Source organism: Haliotis asinina, chromosome 7 (genome assembly GCF_037392515.1).
Source record: "Haliotis asinina isolate JCU_RB_2024 chromosome 7, JCU_Hal_asi_v2, whole genome shotgun sequence".
In the NCBI taxonomy this organism is placed as follows: Eukaryota; Metazoa; Mollusca; class Gastropoda; order Lepetellida; family Haliotidae; genus Haliotis; species Haliotis asinina.
In genome coordinates, this window is record NC_090286.1 from 55,829,279 (window position 1) to 55,850,786 (window position 21,508).

The 21,508-nt window shown below is 39.3% G+C and overlaps 1 protein-coding gene across 1 annotated transcript in view; it reads right to left on the reverse strand.

Annotated features, from left to right (window-relative positions):
* Positions 1 to 12,980, reverse strand: part of LOC137290711 (uncharacterized) — an 88,484-nt gene extending 75,504 nt beyond the window's left edge. Inside the window, exons 1-3 of the mRNA XM_067821800.1 lie at positions 12,794 to 12,980; positions 9,313 to 9,535; positions 7,255 to 7,330 (exon numbers count right to left, since the gene is read on the reverse strand). Of these exons, the coding sequence (XP_067677901.1) occupies positions 7,255 to 7,330; positions 9,313 to 9,535; positions 12,794 to 12,835 (341 nt within the window). The 5' untranslated portion in view covers positions 12,836 to 12,980. The remainder of the gene's footprint in view (positions 1 to 7,254; positions 7,331 to 9,312; positions 9,536 to 12,793) is intronic.
* Between the last annotated feature and the right edge of the window lie 8,528 nt (positions 12,981 to 21,508).

The following is a 21,508-nucleotide window of genomic DNA, read 5'->3' on the forward strand; positions in this document are numbered from 1 at the left end:
CTCTAGCAATAATAATACCATAAATCTATACCTGGCATTGCTACCTGAGAAGAATCCTGTGTGTCCCTTAAAGGCTTTTGTGCCTAATTGGGCTTACCTGTAGCTGGGAACAACAGGTAAACATTCATAGTGAAAGTGGATCAAACAATTACCAGATTCTGCACCTGGGAAGGACTATATTAACTAACTAGGCTAAAGACCAAGCTAAGAGATCAACCTGATTATACTGTTACATAAGCACAGCATGATCAATATTAGCAGTACTTTTATATGTAAACATACATATTCAGATATAAGTTAACCTTGTCCAAATGGTTTAAATGACACATTAATAGTATGGTGTAAATGGGCAAAATTAGCATTTATACACACATATTGTCTATTAATTGATAAAAGGGGAGGTGGGGTAGCAGGATGGTTCAAGCATAAGACATGGGTTTGATTGGGTACAATGTATGAAGCCTATTTCTGGTGTCTGCCACCATGACAAACCAAACATTTTGCTAAAAGTATCATAAAACTATACTCACTCACTTATAAACTGTCCTGTCTAAATCTTCAAACCACAGTACAGCTCTTTTCAACAACAGCTTGCAGTTTAGAGATACTTTGAGAGAGAAAAAGTACATTTGTGACAGGCATTATATCCTAAACAGTCAGTTGATTTGGCATCCGTGACAAATCCTGTGATTAAAGGTCACATGCAACCAAAAAATCAAACATAATTAAAACACATTTATCACTTATTCATGACATATAATATACATTGCTGCTTTTAAAAAAACAAATAAACAAAATTATAAGCGTACAATCGCGATTCAAAAGTGCAATATTTTGTACTTGGGCTTACTTCCCTCGAAACGAAGCCCTCGGGAGACCGAACCCAGTCATAGCGGGTGGATATTCACTCAAGTGTAACGACGGCTTCCGATTGGCTGTTTCATTTGCTGATATGCTGAGGGTTCAATGTGTGTACAGAAAGATGATCTGTTTGATGGGCATTTTAGAAGTATAGCCAGTCACAAGAAAGTAAGATTCTGTATGGATAACAACTTCTTTTTGTATACTTGATGCGTCGTTTCAGTATGGATTCATATCATATACTGTTATCAAACAAAATCATATACACTAAAAGAAGTCGTTATCCATGAAGAATGTATATAGAGGCATTGGGTTTGGAAAATACATGTTCTCTGAATTTGCGCTTGATCCAATAAAAAATCATGTCAGTAGAGATGGTAAACTACTGCGTGGCTGGAATGTCATTCATCCAAGTACAAAGCAGGACTTGAAACTAACAAGAGTTTGCATCAGTTTCCGTCAGATCCAGTCATCCGAAAAAATGAATGTAGTATGTTTGCAACCCACTGATATAAAAACATGTCATGTGTATGCCTAATTACATAATGTGGCAGACACAGGACTCGGGTGCACGAGTCATAAATCAACTTATTTTCTGTATGTCGTATTGTCTGATAGGTGTTAAGTGGTCAATGATCGAAGCTGTGTATTGCATGTTGTCTTTAGCAGACAGGCAGGCAGACACATAGGTGTGATTAAACCACAACCTCAGACGCTGGGCATGCATACTGTTTCAAGCTCCGCTAACCTATTCACTGCGCATGCGTCATGGGCGCAGCGCAGCACAGCTGTTGAAACCAGTTTTCCCCCCAGCGCTGGGGGGAATTTAGTGAAACGTTTGAACTCCAATTTCGCGGGCTTTTTTTTCATCGCGTTTTTTTCAACTTTATAGGTTGAATTTTTATGATTTGTCCAATACCCAACTAAGACAATCGCTTAGGAAAGAAAGAATTCATGAACTTATCAACATGCTGGGCATGTCATGTATGTAGGCCTTGTGTCAAGGTATGAGATTACTCACACCTGAATGGCCAATCACTGTCACATGTATGTATACCTTCCTAGTACTTGATTATCATTTTCTTCTATCCATTACCTCAAACTGATTCCCAAATTACTATATCCAGCATTAGCCTCAACAAGCAAGGCCATCACCCTCAACTAGCAAGGTTTGGTTGGTAACTAATAAGGAGCATTAGTTCTGGTCACACACCAATGTCAGATTCAAAACTGTCCATGTAAGCACTGCAATGAAAGTCTTTACTTCATGGTCTGACAAGTAAGAATGATTTTACCAAGCCAACACAGATGCTACCACTCACAGGATACCAGGTAAAATAACAAACTGACAGTAAGGATTTTGTCCATCACATGATCCCAGGACAGGAAAATCCTTTATTAAGTGAATAGAAGAACAGATAAAGTAGAAGACATGATTTTTAAAGACAAATTGGAAACCTGTCAGATAGTCCTTGAGATGATTTTATGATTTTAATGGTGAACCATTAATGGACAATATGCATTAACTCAGCTTTAACAAAATTTTACTAATGTATTTTGTGTTGTATATTGACTATTCATAGCTAAGGCTACAAAGTCAAGGAATACACTAGGCACAAACTACACACTTGTAGTTAAATATAGACCGGTATTAATGTAGGGAAAATACAAACAAAGGATCATGATAAACCATCAAGTCAACATGTCTATCTGTACTTCGAAGATCAACTAACCTTGTTCAAACAATACAAGGTGTTTTAGTACTATCGAGCCTAATCTCTATTTGATGGCACAGTTTATTTTCATATAAGTATTGAGGTAATTTTCAGGAGTCAAAGATGTTGTTTGCCTAAATGGTCATTGTCAGTCACACTCATCAGTACAAAGATTATATAGAGAGGTTTTACTATGGTGTCAGAGAGGGAGTGATTCAGACATTAACCAATTTGAAGAAATCCAAAAGCATGTGTATGGTACGTACTTACAAACATAGAAACACAAGTGAGACTTTTGTAGCAACTCACCAGGTGTTTTTGTGCAAGAGCAAGCAGCCTCAATGTTACCAATATTCAGACAAGAAATACCTATATTCACATACACAGCCCACAGCCCACAGCCCACAGCCCACAGCCCACAGCCCTTACAAGGGCCAGACAGTCTAAAAGGATTGTAATTTGGTAGTTGCACTGATGCTGCACTTATTGACTTAGCAATATTCCATCTATATGACAGCAGTCTGTAAACAATCAAGTCTGCACCAGACTTATCAACAGAATGAGCACTGATCTACACAAATGGGATACGATGTGTCAACCAAGTCAACGAGGATGACCACCCAATCCTTTTAGTTTCATCATATGACAAACATGGGTGACTGAAAGTGAATTCTAAACTGGATCTTTATGGGTCTGTGACCCTTAACTCATGATACAGAATTCAGGTAAAGACACAAGTCCTTACCATGCTTACTAAGGCAGCATTCTATTATCAAGACTTCAAACTTCAGTGAATCAGAGTTAACCAAGGTCCTAACTGATTGAGAGTTTATTATGGTATGTCAGAAAGGGAGTGATTCAGACATTAACCAATTTGGAGAAATCAACAAGCATGTGTACGGTGCTTACAAACCTAGAAACACAAGTGAAGTGCACCAGGGTTCAAACACACAGGGACCCATGAAGATCATGGTAAAATAGGTCTTCAGCAGCCCATGCTTGCCAGAACTATGCTTTTTGTAAGAAGTGACTAATGGGATCAGGTGGTCAGGCTTGCTGACTTGGCTGATACATTTCATGGGTTACCAGTTGCTCAGATCGATGCTCATGCTTTGGCTCACTAAACTGTCTAAGTAGTGCCCAAGCTTGATTATTTACAGACCACCACCACATAGGAAGAATACTGTTGAGTGTGGCACAAAACTAAACTCACTCACTCACTCACTCACTCACTCACTCACTCAAACACACAGGCATTGGTTTGCAACTCTGGACTGCCATGCCTTAGGTTAATTTTCCCATTGAATTTGGAAAATCCTTTAATGTGCCATCAAGACTATATTCCAAAACATATATACATGTGATAACTGTATTTTTCATTTCCTTTAACTATAAAACACAGCCTAATGTGACATTATTTAATCTTCCAGGGCTCAAATTTTTTTTTAAAAAAAAGCCTCTTGCCACAGGAAAACTGATAAATAGCTAAGAAAGATATCTCTACTTAATTACCATTGTAAAATTAAATAGCTACATTTTGAGAAGATATGAAATGGAATCAAATTTGAAACCATAAGTGGAAATTATATAGTAGCCCACAGACAAGTAAAATACCATAATTTGATTGCCCGAAATGATAACTGACTTGTCCCAAGCATTAAGCGATGGGATTTTTGAACCCCTGTCTTCAAAGTAAAATGATGCAACAATAAATAATTACTCCATTTTAAGGGAAAAACTACAACTCAGGCTGTCTCCTTGACTGCATGTGGAAATGTACAGCCTACCAATCCATCCTAATCCTAAAATGTAAGGAACTGGAACCCCATGCAATATTGATCCCATAAACAGGTTCCATTTCATCATTGACTGAGAGAGTGAGTCTATAAAACCATAAAGATGTACACATAACTCACTTATGTCCATGTCATTGATAAGCTGATCCAATAGTCCTTGGAGTCAGCTGCTCAGTGATCTTGGTGTTAAGTGATTACACTTCAGGTATAGATAGGACCCCTGACCTTATTGCTTAACTGTAAACACTGTACAGGGTTCAGATAACTGTACAATGTGTCATAACTAGAGGGTAATCATACACTTCGGGTCATGTGAAGATACTTTTTGTGAGACTTGATTCATGTCCCAATACAGTAGGTACAGGTAATAAGCTAATATTCTGTGAGTTTGTAGTTGAACCATAAGGCTGAATGATTTGTTTATAAATGTTACACAGCCAAGATGATATACAATGAGTAAAGAAGAAACATGCAGATTAGTGGGCAGTGTCATTGTTATTGAAAGCCAGCCTGGAAATACTAGAGAATCATGCCAGCCATTTCCTTGTTGAGCATTTAATGCCACTATTCCAGTTTTAAGTTCCAACAGAATCCTGTGATGTAACATATCCTGATACAATCTGTAATACCACAGATCACAACTGAGGTTGTGAAGGACACACCAAGAGGAAAACATGGTGTAAGAGAACAACCAGTAAATCTGACACATATCACACCGAAACACTCTGAATTTGAGAGTGACAGGTGACACAAGGGTCAGGGTTAGCCAACCACAACAACATAAGCAGCTCCATAAGAACTTTACAACAATGTGAGAGCAGGAATGATCCTAGTCACAGAAGTGGTTGACTGATTGGGATCATTCCTTCTCTCAATATGTGGATAAAGGAAGAAATTGGCTCATTTTCATTACCATGATTCACTCCTCAACAATCCAGGATAGATTATGAAATGTCTGCTCCATAATTCTGAAAGGTCTTTGAGTTCACAGAATAAAGTAGCAGATAATCTGGTGAGAATTACAGTAACATTAATTTATAGAAGTTAGCACTATCTGTACACAGATCATCCTACATTTGACCAATCACTGACAACATGTAGGCATTTGTCTCTGGAGAAAATTTACAGCATACACAATCCATCAACACATGCGTTTTCCAAGCCTAGTTTCAGAGGTTGGGTAAGAGACTGTCATCACTGTTAGATAATGTGTACATGTGAATTACAACAGACATCTGCAACAGGACAAATGCATGCTCACGGTGCTACATTTTTTCCTACCCCAGTACATGGATCAGCTTTCTTAACATGCACTTAAATTTCAAGCACAACTCCATAACTGGAGGGTATACAACCCTAGATGCATTATGCAACCCTAGGCACTATACAGTTTACATGACCATCACATGATACCAGGTAACCTATGGGCTAGAGACTTTCGGGGGAACAAAAGTACATCTTATTCATTACATGTTGAACACTGTAATAGGATATCCAGATATGACACACATTTCATTGGATCAGGAAGACCAACTATGCCTGGATTCCATACATCATAAATTACTTAAAAACAGGAAGCAAATGATCAACAGAAAACAATCCAGTCAACTGATACACTGCGCTGGAGCAGGAGGACTGTCCAAAACACACGTTTACAACAGTTTACAAGGCAATCAAACCAAATTTCAATCCTTTACAACTAGAAATATTTAGATATTAGAAAAAAGCAAAATTTACAGCGTTCTCAAATGTAAACAAGCAAGCTTTCATGCCTTAGCTCATCCCTGCGTGATGTTTTGATACAGCATTTAAATGAAGACACAAGTCTGTGTACATCTTTTTTATGCATATATATGTGTTGTTTAAAAATGGATGGAAACGTACTCAAAAAGTGGAACTGAAAAAATAAAAATAATACTTCTCTTCTTGGCATGACAAATCCTGATGGTTGGAATCATGAGATAAAAAAGTCTCATTTGATGATCTTAATGATTAGTTTATATTTTTTCTACTTAGATAAATCCAAACTGTGTCTGTAGAAGTAACTAAAGTGGCAACTAGGTGTTATAAATGTATATACCACAGTAAGGATGTTATCATTCACCAGATGACCTGGCTAAGTCTTTAGGTTTGAAACAGCCGTAACATAACTGATTGCTGTGAAAAACAACATTTCCTTGCTTCAACAATCTCTGCCGAAACCACAAATCAACGCTTTGTCACTTAGGACACTTGTATCACCAGTGACAAGAAGACATTTTATGCCACTTCCTTTACTTCCCCAATGTGCACAAAATACACTCTGGGAGTTGTTTAGCAAATGAGCATGGACCTATCAAAACTAAATGACTTGTCAAGCTCAAATCATTAGCCCATTTGACACACACGTTTTGGTTGGTAGGTATTATGGGGAAACTTTAACACTATTGGCCATAGGGGAAATACAATGCATTTGATAATAAGCTTTTAAATAGTGATGATAACTCTAGCTATGGCCAAAAAATTCATTTCAGGTGCAACTGAAAACAACATACAAAATCCAGTGTCATCCTACTCAATACAAAAATGAGGCAGTTGGTCAAATAACATTGTATGCACAGAAAGCGTTACTCATCTTTCATACATTTAACAAGTTTGTATGATCACTCATGTACAAAGAAACAACTATTCTCTCTCAGCAATCAGATTCATATGCATCAATAAAACAGACAAGTAGTTGATTCTTATAGTGTAAACTCCAATTATATGAGAAAATCATATCTACAATATACACCTAAAAAGGTCTGTTGGTTATCAGTGTTATTGGGCTGGAAAACAATGTCCTTATTATCTGTCAAATTCAGTTACACCTCTTACTATATAAATATTATGCATTTACTCACAGAAAAGTAAATTTCCTCAACATCTGTGGTCTGGGTAATCCAATTCCTTGAATTTTATGTGTGCAGTCTGCTTCATCTGGAACAAATGACTATTTCATTAAAGAGAATATCATGGATTTGCTACAATTCGGGGGCATGGTGAGCAAGTTGGCTATAGCGCCAGGCTAGTGATCCAGCAAGGTTAAGGTATCAAGATCAAGCCCACCTGTGACCAGGTTTACCAAAAAAAACCAACCTTTAACTTTAAGTCAACTTTGCATGCAGACTCTTTCAGTGTTGTCACAGTGTACAGTACACAACACTGTGCACTTAAAAGAACCCATGAATCCGTTGGTACATGTATATGACCAGATTGCGGCCTCATGAATACGTGCATACACCTAGTTGCTTTTTCTTTTCCACTGGTGCTTATATACTGTGATAAATTATTCACTTCATGCACTACTATACGTTCTGTAGTGTCTTGTGTCTCATAGGCCATATGGCCAACTGTTATATTTAATCAGTTTTTAATTATGTATCTATAGTTTATATGTTTATAACATGTGACACATGAATACAAATTTTCTCTCTCTTTCTTTCTCTCTCTCTCTCTCTCTGTTAATGGGTACTTGGTTAGGAAGAGAAAGCCACAATAAAGCCAAATGGCAGCAAGAGTTCTATACTCCCAAGGGAGTTGACATTGAAACACGATGTGCTATTGAGAGTGTCATCAAGTGATTGATAAAAAAATACCAGCGCCTTGTGCATGCACTAGTGCGTGGATATGTGCACCATATAATTATCCTATATCATATATCATATCAATTACTGCTAATCTATATTAGCTAAAAGTGGAAAATCTAAACTAAAATTGGATAATCTAATAATAAGAACAATTCCAAACATTTTGTAGTCCCAAAAGATAAGAAAAACAAAGTCAAATGAAAATGGACATTCACTCAGTCATCAAAAGATTTTGCTTGGACTGAAAATATCTGATGTCCAACTGAGTAAATAATGATGCTTTGTCAAATGTAAATGGTAGCTACTACTGAAGTACCACAATATGCCTTTCTTTAATCTTCAGTAAGATTTAGTTTATGACATTGAGTATTTTTTAAACAAACATCAGTGTTTATGCAGAATGATGGCAAAGTGAAAAATGGGATATTTTATGCCTGCTTCAAATACTTTGTACCCAAGACAGTCTTTTCATGTGGTATCATTTCCCACCGTCTCCCTTTGTTTTTAACACTGCTTTTGTGAGTGTATAGCCCTTTTTACTATCAAAAGTGAGCGAGTGAGTTTAGTTTTACGCCGCAGTCAGCAATATTCCAGCTATACAGTGGCGGTCTGTAAATAACACAATACAGTGATCAGGAAGATGAGCATCGATCTGCGCATTTGGGAACTGATGACATGCGTCAACCAAGTCAGCAAGCCTGACCACCCGATCCCTTTAGTCTGTAGATATCCATCAGTGGCTTGTACCTGCGTCATCATTTAATGTATTTCAACCTTGCAGACTCTGTGTTGGAAATCGTATAGCAAAACTTTTTGTATACAAAAAGGAAGTATGTCAAAGAAATTTTAGGGTCAAGACCAGAATTTCTAGTCTGCAATACAGACCCAAACAAACATACTGAAAAATGCTGATACAAATATGCCCAGTGCAGCCCATGAAAGTTTACAACATTAGGGATCATTTTGGAACTTATCTGAGTAGGACCCTGGATCCAAGAAATTAAAATGACTGGCCCATGTCAGCTAATCCTAATTTCAGTATGCAATTTAAATATGCATTTAACTGTCTGGTTGTTAAAAGCATGTCTTCATTTAAGTTTAAATCTACTTCGATATTTTCAGTAAAAAAAATCTTACCATACATTAATTTCATAGATGTTATTCTCCTATCTTACTTAAAAGCTTTAAAATTTATTTTTAAAAGTTCATCGTTTGTACTGTAAATCACTAATCTTGGGGCTAAAGTGAAGACCATATAATACTTCTCTGATTTCTAGTGACCATACAAGGCAAGACAACAAGTGAGCTTATCTAAATGTATGAACTATTAACCTTCTATCCCCCTCTCCTTCGGCCGACCATATCTGTTGACATGTCGAGAAATCCGTCTTGCTCTTGATGACATTAGTGTTGGACTACAGCTGTGAACTTGACGTGAAAACGGAGCACCTGGGGTAGTGTATTCCAAGGAAACAATGGGAACGTAAGACGGAAATGTGATATCTGTTTCCTCTGGTGTTTTAAGGAGGGTCCCATAGGACGAAGACTTCCTCATCTGCAATATTGAACAGAGTTACATTTTCAAACTGGTCGCACACGACTCTGGTATGCTATTCTTCCACAAAGCTAAGTATCTCGGTCGACCAGAAATGGTGGAACCTCTAACCTCTGTACTTCCGGTACGAAAAGTAACTTCTGAAAAATATAGTCCCGAACCCGACGTCTATTACGTATGCACAGAAAGCGTTGCACGATGTAATTTGTGTTTATTCATGGAAGAGTGATGAAATGAAATGGTCATGTAAATTAGAGAAATCATTAAAACCAACTAAAAGAAAGAATCTTAGGGTATACCAGATATCCATACATTTATCTAAGGTAGATAACTCTCACTGACAGAACACTTTCAGAGTTTTAAGGAGGGAAATTTTAGATGAAATTCAGAGTCGCCTGATCTTTTGATGGGAACGGGTTGTTTTGTTGTTATATTTCATTTTGTCAGTTAGTGTGTGAGTTTGGGGGAAGTATTCTAAAATATGTATCACAGGTACGTATATTCTTAGAACACCAAGTGTGGATTTCTTTATATTTATCACACCATTCGTAACTACTCGTCTCTTTCCATGACCTACAAGAAGACGCCATCCCGCTTGCCGGAATGACACGAGTAGTTACGAATGTTATCACACATGTGGATTGTATTCGATTTACTGAATACTGAAGGACTGACATTAATATCAGTGTCACAAATGGCCGCATGTTTCTGGACTCCATTTGTGCCTGTATCAACCATTGTTTATTGACAATAGTGAATACTATACAGTACAATTCTTTCTTTTGATAATTTTTGGTATATGAAAACAGACAACTTGCGAGATGTTCAAGTCTTTTAACAAAAGCTTTATCTTGCTAGTATTTTATGAATATATACATTTATATATTTACTTCATTAAGAAGAATATTCAATATAGGAAAATGTGCCAAAATAAAACGTTGGACCTGGGCAAAATGGTTTGATTCCATCTTCAGTATAGTTATTATGCAGTTCCTGTGGCAAATGACAAGCATTTCGCTTGTGTAGTTATATCAATTTTAGATAGCAGTTTCACGATAGCCAAGTTCAAATGGAGCGACGAGATGACTTCATTATATATCATTCGTGACACAAATGATGAAACACGTCTCATGTAGTTCCTATACACAAATGCCACAAGAAATGACAAAACTCTTGAGTCTGTCCCGATAAACCAAAAACTGGGTATCCGAATCCACGAACCAATCACTTGATCCCCATCGAACTGGATATCAATGCAGTGACAAGTTAATTTGTTTCATTTTTGCAAAGGGGCGGTAGGGTAGCCTAGTGGTTAAAGAGTTCGGTCGTCACGCCCAAGACGCGTGTTTGATTCCCCACATGGCTACAATGTATGAGACCCATTTCTGGAATACTGCCAAAAGCGGCGTGAAATTGATCTCATTCGGTCATTTCATCATAATATCGTTCTACGACTTACAGCTGTAAGTTCAAGTAGAAATTGAACACGACTCCATGGTTGGGGTCTAGAGACGTCCATTGGTCTGAAGAAATAAGGACTGGGCGCTTTTCATTCTCTTCACAGATGATTTATTTGAATACACATCGTAGTTTTTCATAAGGACTGAATAAACGATGATCGACATACAGCTTCTACCGGTTTATATATGACACCACGGGTTCGTACAAGCGGCGACAATTAGGCGACACCTGCAATTACCCGTCAGCAAACCTGCCAATATCATTGTGTTATTGTGTAGTGCATTACACAAACGCTGTGAATGAGGCGTATGGCGTTGCAGTGCATGACCCAATTAACTACGAACATGAAACTGCACACGCGAGAAGTATTGACAACAAAGGGGTTTGGGCGACTTGGGTTGTCATTTTAAAAAATGTTTGCCTTACGGACACCGTTATGTCAAAATACAAAGTACATAGTAACTGTTACATCGGTAGAAAAATGGTGTACATGAGTAGACTGGTGAAGTTGTTTTAGTACAGTCGGTGAGTCATGCTCTCATTTCACAACCATTGACTCAAATGCTCAATTACACAACCACTGACTGTAGTGCTCAACCACACAACCACTGACTCAATTGCTCAGCCACACAACCATTGACTAAACTGTTCACCTACACCTCGCCTCACTGCCTCAATCGATCAATCACACAACCATTGACTCAAATGATTAATCACACAACCATTGACTCAAATGATTAATCACACAACCATTGACTCAAATGATTAATCATACAACCATTGGCTCAAATGATTAATCATACAACCATTGACCCAACTGATTAATCATACAACCATTGATTCAATTGCTCACAGACACGACCACTGCCTCAGTCGATCAATCACACAAACATTGACTCAAATGATCAACCACACAACCACTGACTCGACTGCACAGCCATACAACCATTGACTGAAGTGCTTGACCATACAACCGTTGACTCAGCTGCACACCTACAAAACCATTGCCTCGATCGATTAATCACACAACCATTGACTCAACTGATTAATCATACAACCATTGACTCAACTGATTATTCATACAACCATTGACTCAGTTGCTCAAACAACCATTGACTTCAATGATTAATCGTACAACTATTGACTCGACTGATTAATCACACAACCATTAACTCGGTTGCTCAAACAACCATTGACTTAAATGATTAATCACACAACCATGGACTCAACTGATTAATCATAAAACCATGGACTCAGCTGATTAATCATACAACCATTGACTCAACCGATTAATCATACAACCATTGACTCAACTGCTCAGTCACACAGCCGTTGACTCAGCTGATCAACCGCACAACCATTGAGGTTCTTGAGAGGTATTTTGAAGTCGGTATTCTAATACACAAGATGTTATGGATGTCAACTCCGAACTACATTTCCTCATATTAAAAGTGTGACAAATATGCTGTACGTGACAGGGAGTACTCTCTCAATTACAGACTGAAGAATTAAACAAGCATTGAAAAAATTCTCTATTGTTACACTGCCGTCAATCATAGCGGAAATATTTTCCAGGGATGCATTCCCTAGTGAATCGCCAAATATAAATATACCACCACACGCATTATTTTGTGATTGTGAAGATGCATTGCTCGTGTTGTCATAACGACAAGGTGTGTCAAATGTGTTTGCATGGCTCATCATTGACCAGCATTACCTGAAGGAAATGAAACATACCATACTCATTGTTAAACCAGGGTTAAGTTTTGTTTTCGATAAACAATATGGTCAACATACCTGCATAATGACTGCTTTGATTGCGCTGCTTTCGCTCGCCATTTTTCCAAAAGTGAAGGTTATATTTCCGACAGAGTAGCAGTGTACACTAATCTGTGATTAACGCGCGCTAATGATCTCTGAATGACCCTCACAGCTACCTGGTGTAGTAATCTGAAGGTACTATCTGAAGGTTAAACCTCGGCTTGTGTGTCGGGATATATGCTTTCATGCTTGTTACGGGGTCAGTATCAAATACCATACGTTATTGTTACGCGTTTATAAGACCAACTGATTGTTTTATCGTGTGACTGTTTGTATGACAATGGCAACATGACCAAAGACCACCGTTCTGCAAACAGCAACATTCGGTTCCATTTGATATTATTCTATTAATTCTGCCTTTGAGTAATTAATACTTTGCATTGAAAATGTAACAGACTAAAACATATAAAGATTGCAGTTTCAAGTGTGAAGCTAAAACTCCCGGTTGTACTAATAGTTATACCCCTGTGGAGGTCCATGTAAGAATAGGTCTTTTACAACCCCTGTTAGGTGTCAGAATGTCCTTCCATTACCCTGACAGGAAGATCCCAGACGCCATAAAACAACAACGTTCATGGTTAAATGAACAGATTAACTACTACCCGGTACCTATACACAATGTAATGAAACAGTCCAAATAAAAACACCGAAAAAGGATGAACGAGAAGACATTAATTTCAATTTGATTGCTGCAATAAACATTTATTGTCATAAACATTTCTCATCAAACGTGAGTTGGCAGCATCATACTGACGCATCATGTCAATGTGGCCGTGGATGTGAGAATGTTTTTCAAGTCGGGATTAACGAGTCATTTGTATTGTACTGAATACCCAAATATACTAGTAAGGAACATAGGGATTAGTGGGGTATCTTTACGTACAATGCATTGTCCGTTTACTGTTGGCATTGTAAATCCCTTTATTTTGATTCACTTGGATATCCGCATGAAAGACAATGTCCACATTTTGCCACTGAACAGCTACACGATGTGAATGCAAACAGAACTAAGACCAATAATTATTATCTCTTGTAGGAGTTATGTTCAAATATTCAGCACTATCGACGATAAGGGAAGAACTGAAATGGTGTTAAAGGTTGCGTGTGGCATGTGCCAGAGAACACTTTCATTTCGAACAAATGTTCCATATCATGGAGACATGTTTTAACTGTGATTGCATAGAGAGCCCTCAAAACACTGAAATATTTGACCGACAGATGAAAGTGTGATAAAAGGCCGTTCATAATTTATGGGGGTGGAGCGGGGTTGATGATTCTTATGGAGAAGCACATACAATGTGAATTACACATACAAACACACGCACACACGCCCGCACGCACGCACGGACGCACACACACACACACACACACACCTCCGCCATCCCCTGCTTGTAATACACAAAATCAATGACGCCTGCTACCCTTTCCCATACTTTAAGCATATTTTTTAACATAAAATTTATGCCACCTACCTCCCCTCAAGAAAATGTTGGACCTACGTGCCCTCCTTAAATATCATCATCACTACCTAGTAATAAATTATGAACGGCCCCTGAGACTGACAACGTGAGCACGTGGTTTGTATCAAACAAGCGTAAACTAAACAGGCTGTTCGTAACGTAGATTGACGCGACACGGAACTGATAGAGTAACTGATTAATAATCAATGTCCGCAAAGAAGCCCCGTGTAACTCGAGGTCTGTATGCGGTGATGCAAGGTTGCCAGGTGCAGTCAAGCTGCATGTTCCAGTGTTGCACAATAATGGAACATGTTCCGATGCTGTAGGCATGTTGTTAATTATGCTATTTGTGTGTGTGGTGGTATCGATTTCATGTTGTGACTTCGTGTTAATAAGTAGCCGGAAGCATGTCCCGAAGTCTCGGAGCACAATGTAGCATCTTTGAAACTTCATGTACATACGATACGTGGGGATCTGGACATCTTCTGAGCTGAAGATGGCGAGCGAATGATGGCGAGCAGTATTGCCTTTTCAATATTATTTTAACCTTGGTTTACTTCAGTGATACGTGTAGGCAGACATTATCAATGTAATGTAATGTAATGTAATGTAATGTAATGTAATGTAATGTAATGTAATGCACGTATACCTATGCCGGTATGTAAGACTGAAGTATAGCATATATCAAGAACCAGTGAGTAAATTAGTATAGCTTTATGCCGCCTGCAATATTGCAGCAATTTCACGTCCTGTACAAGTGGAACTAGCTTCTCGCTCTGTACGCACGTGGGATATATAGCAAGACATGAATACCTAACATATTAATGACTGAGTATGGTTTTACGCCGCAATTAAGCAATATTCCAGCAATATCACGGCAAGCGATACCAGAAATGGACTTCACACATTATACCCATGTGGGAATCGAACCCGTGGCATCAGCGTCACGAGCAAACGCTTTAACCACTATGCTACCCGGCCGCCTTGTAACAAATGGGGAGTTGTAGGAGAACTGCAAGTAGTCAGTGTTTTACAGAGTTATACACCTCTATAACAAACAGTAAACGTGGCGTATAAAGAAATGTTTTGCTGTTTTGTAACGACTATTTCTTTAGTCCAAATGTGTATAACGAGCTAGCGTTATATCGAAATAAATCGTTATAACCGTATACTTACCCTGTTTTCAATATTCCAGCAATATCACAGGGAGAGGTAACAGGAAATGGCTGCACACATTGTGGCCATGTTGGAATTTAACAGAGACCTTCGGCACGACGCTATTAGTTGTACCTCCTGAACGCGTGGTGTAACTGTGTAATGCACTGGGGTTAAACCAACAGATACAATAAAACAAAGGTTTTGAATTTGGCAATTCTAACCCAAATGGACAACCTTGCTTTAAAATCATCATTTGTCAGTTGTATGCACTGGGCAGTTCAGGGACACTTGGATGGTCATGGAATGTGAAGAGAACCTTTGGAAGAGGAGGCCAGTTGTTGAGGGTCACATTTGAGTCAGCTCATTCAGAGCTCCTGTCCACACACGTCCATGTACATGATGACTGACTATCTCCAGGAAGATCACTGAAGGAATATCACATTACTATGGTAACCTGATTCTGAACTCGGCTCCGTTTCACAAACGGCTGCTATTATTGACCAGCCTCCTTTTGTAAAACTTTAGTAACTGCGCCCACATTATCAATCTATACATCCCCGTGTGTAAAGAAACATATATATGATAATTTAGATGACAAATGGCTCTGAGGAGAAAGGCTCATATGAAAATACGACAATGTCGTTTCTTTTGTTTATTCCATACACACCCGTGAAGGTCCAGCTTCCGGAATGTGCCTTTTTAAGCCACCACGGGCTGGGTACCCGGTAGGCTGAGGAGGTAATGTGACTGTAACCACCTGTAGCGTTTGTGGTTAATCCAAACTGAGTAATGATGGATGCTGTGTCTGACCACTCTCTGAGCCTCAATAAATAGACCAGTACTGGTCCTTACTCATTTTACCCGTGAAGTTCCGGGTCAGAATTGGTCTTCAGTAACGCAAGTCGTAAGAGGCGTTGTGTGCGCAAACGTCAAACGTCAGTTACTACATGACGTTGTACACTCATGGTGTGCTTAGGATATTCCACTCGGTAATATTCAAACTATGTTCGAGCTACACAGTCCAGTGATTGACATCATGAGCATCGACCCATGGCAAACATTCAACTAACTTACTGAACCCGTCCACCCGGTCCATTCCATCCCGGAGTAACACAGGGGGGACATTTATATATTGAGTGAGTTAATTTTATGCCTCTGTTAGCAATATTGCAGCAATATTGCAGCGGGAGACATCACAAATGGGCTTCACACATTGTACCCACGTGCGTAATCGAACCCTGATCTTCGACGTGACGAGCGAACGCTTTGGAATAGACTCAACTCCCCGACATTTATACAGATACACTTGTATGCGTAAGTACAAAGAATACAAAACATGCACGGAATTTGGGTGTGAAATTCTAAGGGTTAAAGAGGTCAGGTCACCAATTAATTTTTACGAAACATCTTGCCACTGCAGCCATTATATAATGGTGAAACAGCAGACAAAGATTCTTTGAGTCAGACAAAAACACACACACACACACCAATTTAGACCACATTTTAGATTACCATTAGCACCAGCTGAAACAGTGTGCTACAACTGATAAAAGCAGATTTTGTGAAATGAAATTGGTTTTGGCGCGCACACGTTTGTAGTTTTTTGTACAATGTAAGCAACCCTTATCACTTCAAACATACCACTAATGCTTAAAATGTAGGCGTGTCTTAAATCAGGGGCACCGTGTACGTGGGCGTGGGTGAGGTAATAAACAAGGGGACACTTTGACATAATCAGAAACGAGTTTAGGACATGTGTTAAAGCATATGCCATAGCTATAGAATAAATATATTGAAGATGTACTTCATTCATGTATAGTGTGTGATCTGGCGACATCTCCTTGGATGGTTAACGCGACATTATTATGTCAGTCTTTAAGATGACACCGAGTGTTCTATAAGTTAATCATATCGGAATTGGCGTGGTTTTGCTTCGAGGTGTAAGTGTCGACTGCGTGGTCGGTGAACTACTGATGACCCTCTTGACTTCGACATAGATGTGAGTTCATTTCAGTATTGATGCTGATTTACTGTGCTGCACCATGCATGATGTTTACCTTCCATATCAGGTATAGAGACTTAATTTCTATCTGTCAGACTATATCGATCAATCTATCGATTTATATCTATCAGTGTGTCGATATAACTGAGCCAAGATAACAACTGCAGAATGTAGCTCCTAAAATTGCGGTCTGATTGGTTTGTTTGTTGTTTAACAGACCGCACCTAGTGATATTCCAGCTTTAAACAATTTGAGTTTGATCAATACAAAACAGTGGGTGATGTTATGTGCGAAGATCCCGCAGTCGGGTTATGATGACACGGAGTCACCCGGGTCATCGTGCCGGACTACACGATCTTTCAGTGTCACTTTACACGACCAGTTTCTCGTAACTCGGGTTATGCAAGCTCCAGGTAACCACTCGTACGAAAGCGTCGACTTAACAATATGTCGAGGGGCAAACGGAGTAAATACAGAGCTACCTGTACACGTTTACCCAAATGTAAGTCCGAAGTGGGTCATGTATAATATATATAAGGACCAAAATTGAAACAAGAATCTTTTGACAGCGGAAAGATTTTTGGAATCTACTTCAGATCCTCTTAGGGTTTAGGAAAACCAAACTAAATAATTCGTCTTTAGGGAGACTACTGTTAGGGAGACGTCAAGTATTTATCAGGACGAAAACAACTCGGTTGTCACGTATAGATTTGATGTTGACATAGTGCGTGTCCCCAGCTGTAGTCACGCCCCTTCACGTGAGAAGCGGACGTCGTATATCTGGCAGTAATTCTCTGCTTTATTAGATCCAACACAATAGCCTCTGAGAAGCATTCACTGGGTACATACACCGGAGAGAGCAATGCCGTCGCGTTTATTAACTGGATTCTGTGTATATGGCAAGTCGGACTTAAATTCATGAAGGTGACAAGGTTCAAACTTAACATTAGAATAACTTGACAGACATTCAGACACAGTGTGCTCGCTCGTACACTTGAATTTACTGCACAGATATTACATTACCTTCTCACCTTTTAACCAAATTCAAATATTTGTAAATAAAAAAAGGATTTTAATTCCACATGCACTGCAAACAATTATATAGGTTTTGCCGTTGAGGATTTAATTTTCTTTCTCGATACGAATACGCACTAAAATAGAAAGTTTATGCAAATACAGTATAAGATAAAAAGTACGTGGTAAATAAGAATTGACTCATTCTGTCGTATGCGAGAATATGAGAGAAAAGCAAACTCACAGCTAGGTTTCAACACAATACTTATCTAGTTTTACAGATCCCGGAATCACTGTTACCATGGCAGAAATTAAAGTTTTGTTAGGAGAGCAACCTTCACCCTTACTATCACATATTGTTACGGCAGTTTTAGTACGAACTTACAGCAGTTACAACAAACAAATGCCATTATATTGCACATGTGTATACAGAGGCTCGATTGCTATCTAACTACCTGGCACCTTAAGAAATGAAAGAAGCGTTAAAAAAGTACCCTATGTGAAAGTTGATTTTGTAGACAGTCATTAAATATTTTTCACAAAGAGAGTGAGAGACTGATTTCTAGTCATGTACAGCTATGTCAAATCTTTGTAGGTATATATATTTGTCACAGTAAGTTCAAATGTAATACATATCTTTGAGGAAATGGAACTGTGATGATATAATGAGATGTACAGCCAAAACTTCACGTCTAAAACTTACCTTCATTAACAGTGGCATGCAGTCTAAGTAGCACCCGTCTGTTCCGTTTGCTTGCGTGCGCTAAGTGCGAGTTTGACCTACGTCACACTTTAACTTCGTCCAGTACTCTCACCTCTACATCAATGAATGTACGGACAGCCTTCACTCTCTCTTTATTTATAGTCTACTTTTCTAGTACTCAAACACATGTTATCCGTCGCTTATGAAGACCGGGGCCTTTGACATTCGACTCTGGTAGCTATAGAAAAAAATCAATCAAAGAGGCGTGTATATTACGACTGGAGAACTTCGTAGACACAATAATGAAGATTCAAGAAGCATTACTCCCAGGTGGATTCAGTGCCCACGACATCTACAGGAAAGGGGTCAACTGGTGAACCCAGTGACTGACACTGGACACTCCATCATACTTCCAGCTGGATGTAACTGTGTTGGAACATCTGTGACGTCTTTGGACGTCTGACCTGTCGTTGGATGCCAGCTCTGTCGTGGAGTAACTACCTGCAGGGTGATTCCCTGTTGTATGTGGCCTTTGCTGTACCTGAATCTCTATGGACGTGAACCCTGTCTTGAGACGTTACGTGGGACATCTGCTTTGTCACTGGCCCATAGCTGGATGTCTGCACTGCCGAAGGGCGTCTGGTCTGTCTCGAGAAGACGTTACTCTATCGAGGGACGTCTGCTTTGTCATTGGCCTAGAGTTGGACATCTGTTCTGTCCTAGCCCTGTCGTGTGACGTCTGTCCTATAGCAGACCTCTGCTTTGTCCTGAGATGCCTTCCCACCTGCAGGATGCTTTCCCGTTAGATGTGTCCAGGAAACATCTTTTCGATGTCTGCTCTGTCCTAGGATGACTGACCTATCATTGGATGCTTGACCCGTCCTTGGGAGCCTGCTTTGTTGTTGGACGCCTGCTCTGCCCCCAGAGGACGTTACCCTGTCATACGAAGTCTGCCCTATGGATAGATCGCAAGACGTCTGCTTTGTCCTGTCATGCTTCCACCCCCCCGGTCAACTGATATGCCAAGTGTATGGCGTCATTTGAAAGGGTTTGTTTTAGGCCATGAGATCCAAACCTTTCATTTCAACACGTGTGGCACACCTTGAGAATATAATACATTCACTTATATCATGTCTTGGAATTTTCCAGAGGACTCACAGTATCGTAACATAACAATTTCGGAAGTAAAGTTGCATTGAAACCATAAAGACGTCGAAAGTCTATTTCTTCAGGTTGTTATTGGGATACAAACCATATCTTTACACAGTATATTGTTTATGAACGCTTGCGAATGTTGCAGAAAACTGGCTGTCATGAAAAAGTCATGTGCATAACAGTCTGTATGCAGTCATACACCCCTCAAATCTAATTAGTTAATGTGACATTATCGTGAGTATGCAAACTGCGACATGTCCTATTTGAGTTTTCTTACCTGTAAATGCTCCAAGTCATTCACACCATCCCGATCACGTGACATGTCACTGATCAGTGTTGGAAGATCAGTTTGTGGAAAGAGTATTCTGACGGATGGACGGCAGTTCAGCCCCCATGCTGAATGTTTGATTTTACAGGTTCGATCAATAATAGGTTGTAGTCATAACATATAAAATCAGTTTGTCCTTTTGCGATGCACGACACATTCATCTTTCATGACCAACCTCTGATCAATATCAGCTGAGATGCAGACCAAGGATGGAAGCGTTGTCTTTGTTCTACACAACCCTCACAGCAGAGAGTACATGGTACATGGAAATCTTAACCCCATCCAGTACAGGGTACATGGAAACCTTAACCCCATCCAGTACCTCTTACATGGAAAACTTTAATCCCATCCAGTACAGGGTACATGGAAAACTTTAATCCCATCCAGTACAGGGTCCATGGAAACTTTAACCCCATCCAGTACCTCTTACATAGAAAACTTTAACCCCATCCAGTACAGGGTACATGGAAACCTTAACCCCATCCAGTACCTCTTACATGGAAAACTTTAACCCCATTAAGTACCGCATACATAGATAACTTTAATCCCATCCAGTACAGGGTACATGGAAATCTTAACCCCATCCAATACCTCTTACATGGAAAACTTTAACCCCATCCAGTACCGCATACATAGAAAACTTTAATCCCATCCAGTACAGGGTACATGGAAATCTTAACCCCATCCAGTACCTCTTACATGGAAAACTTTAACCCCATCCAGTACCGCTTGCATAGAAAACTTTAATCCCATCCAGTACAGGGTACATGGAAACCTTAACCCCATCCAGTACAGGGTGCATGGAAACCTTAACCCCATCCAGTACCTCTTACATGGAAAACTTTAACCCCATCCAATACTTGGTACATGG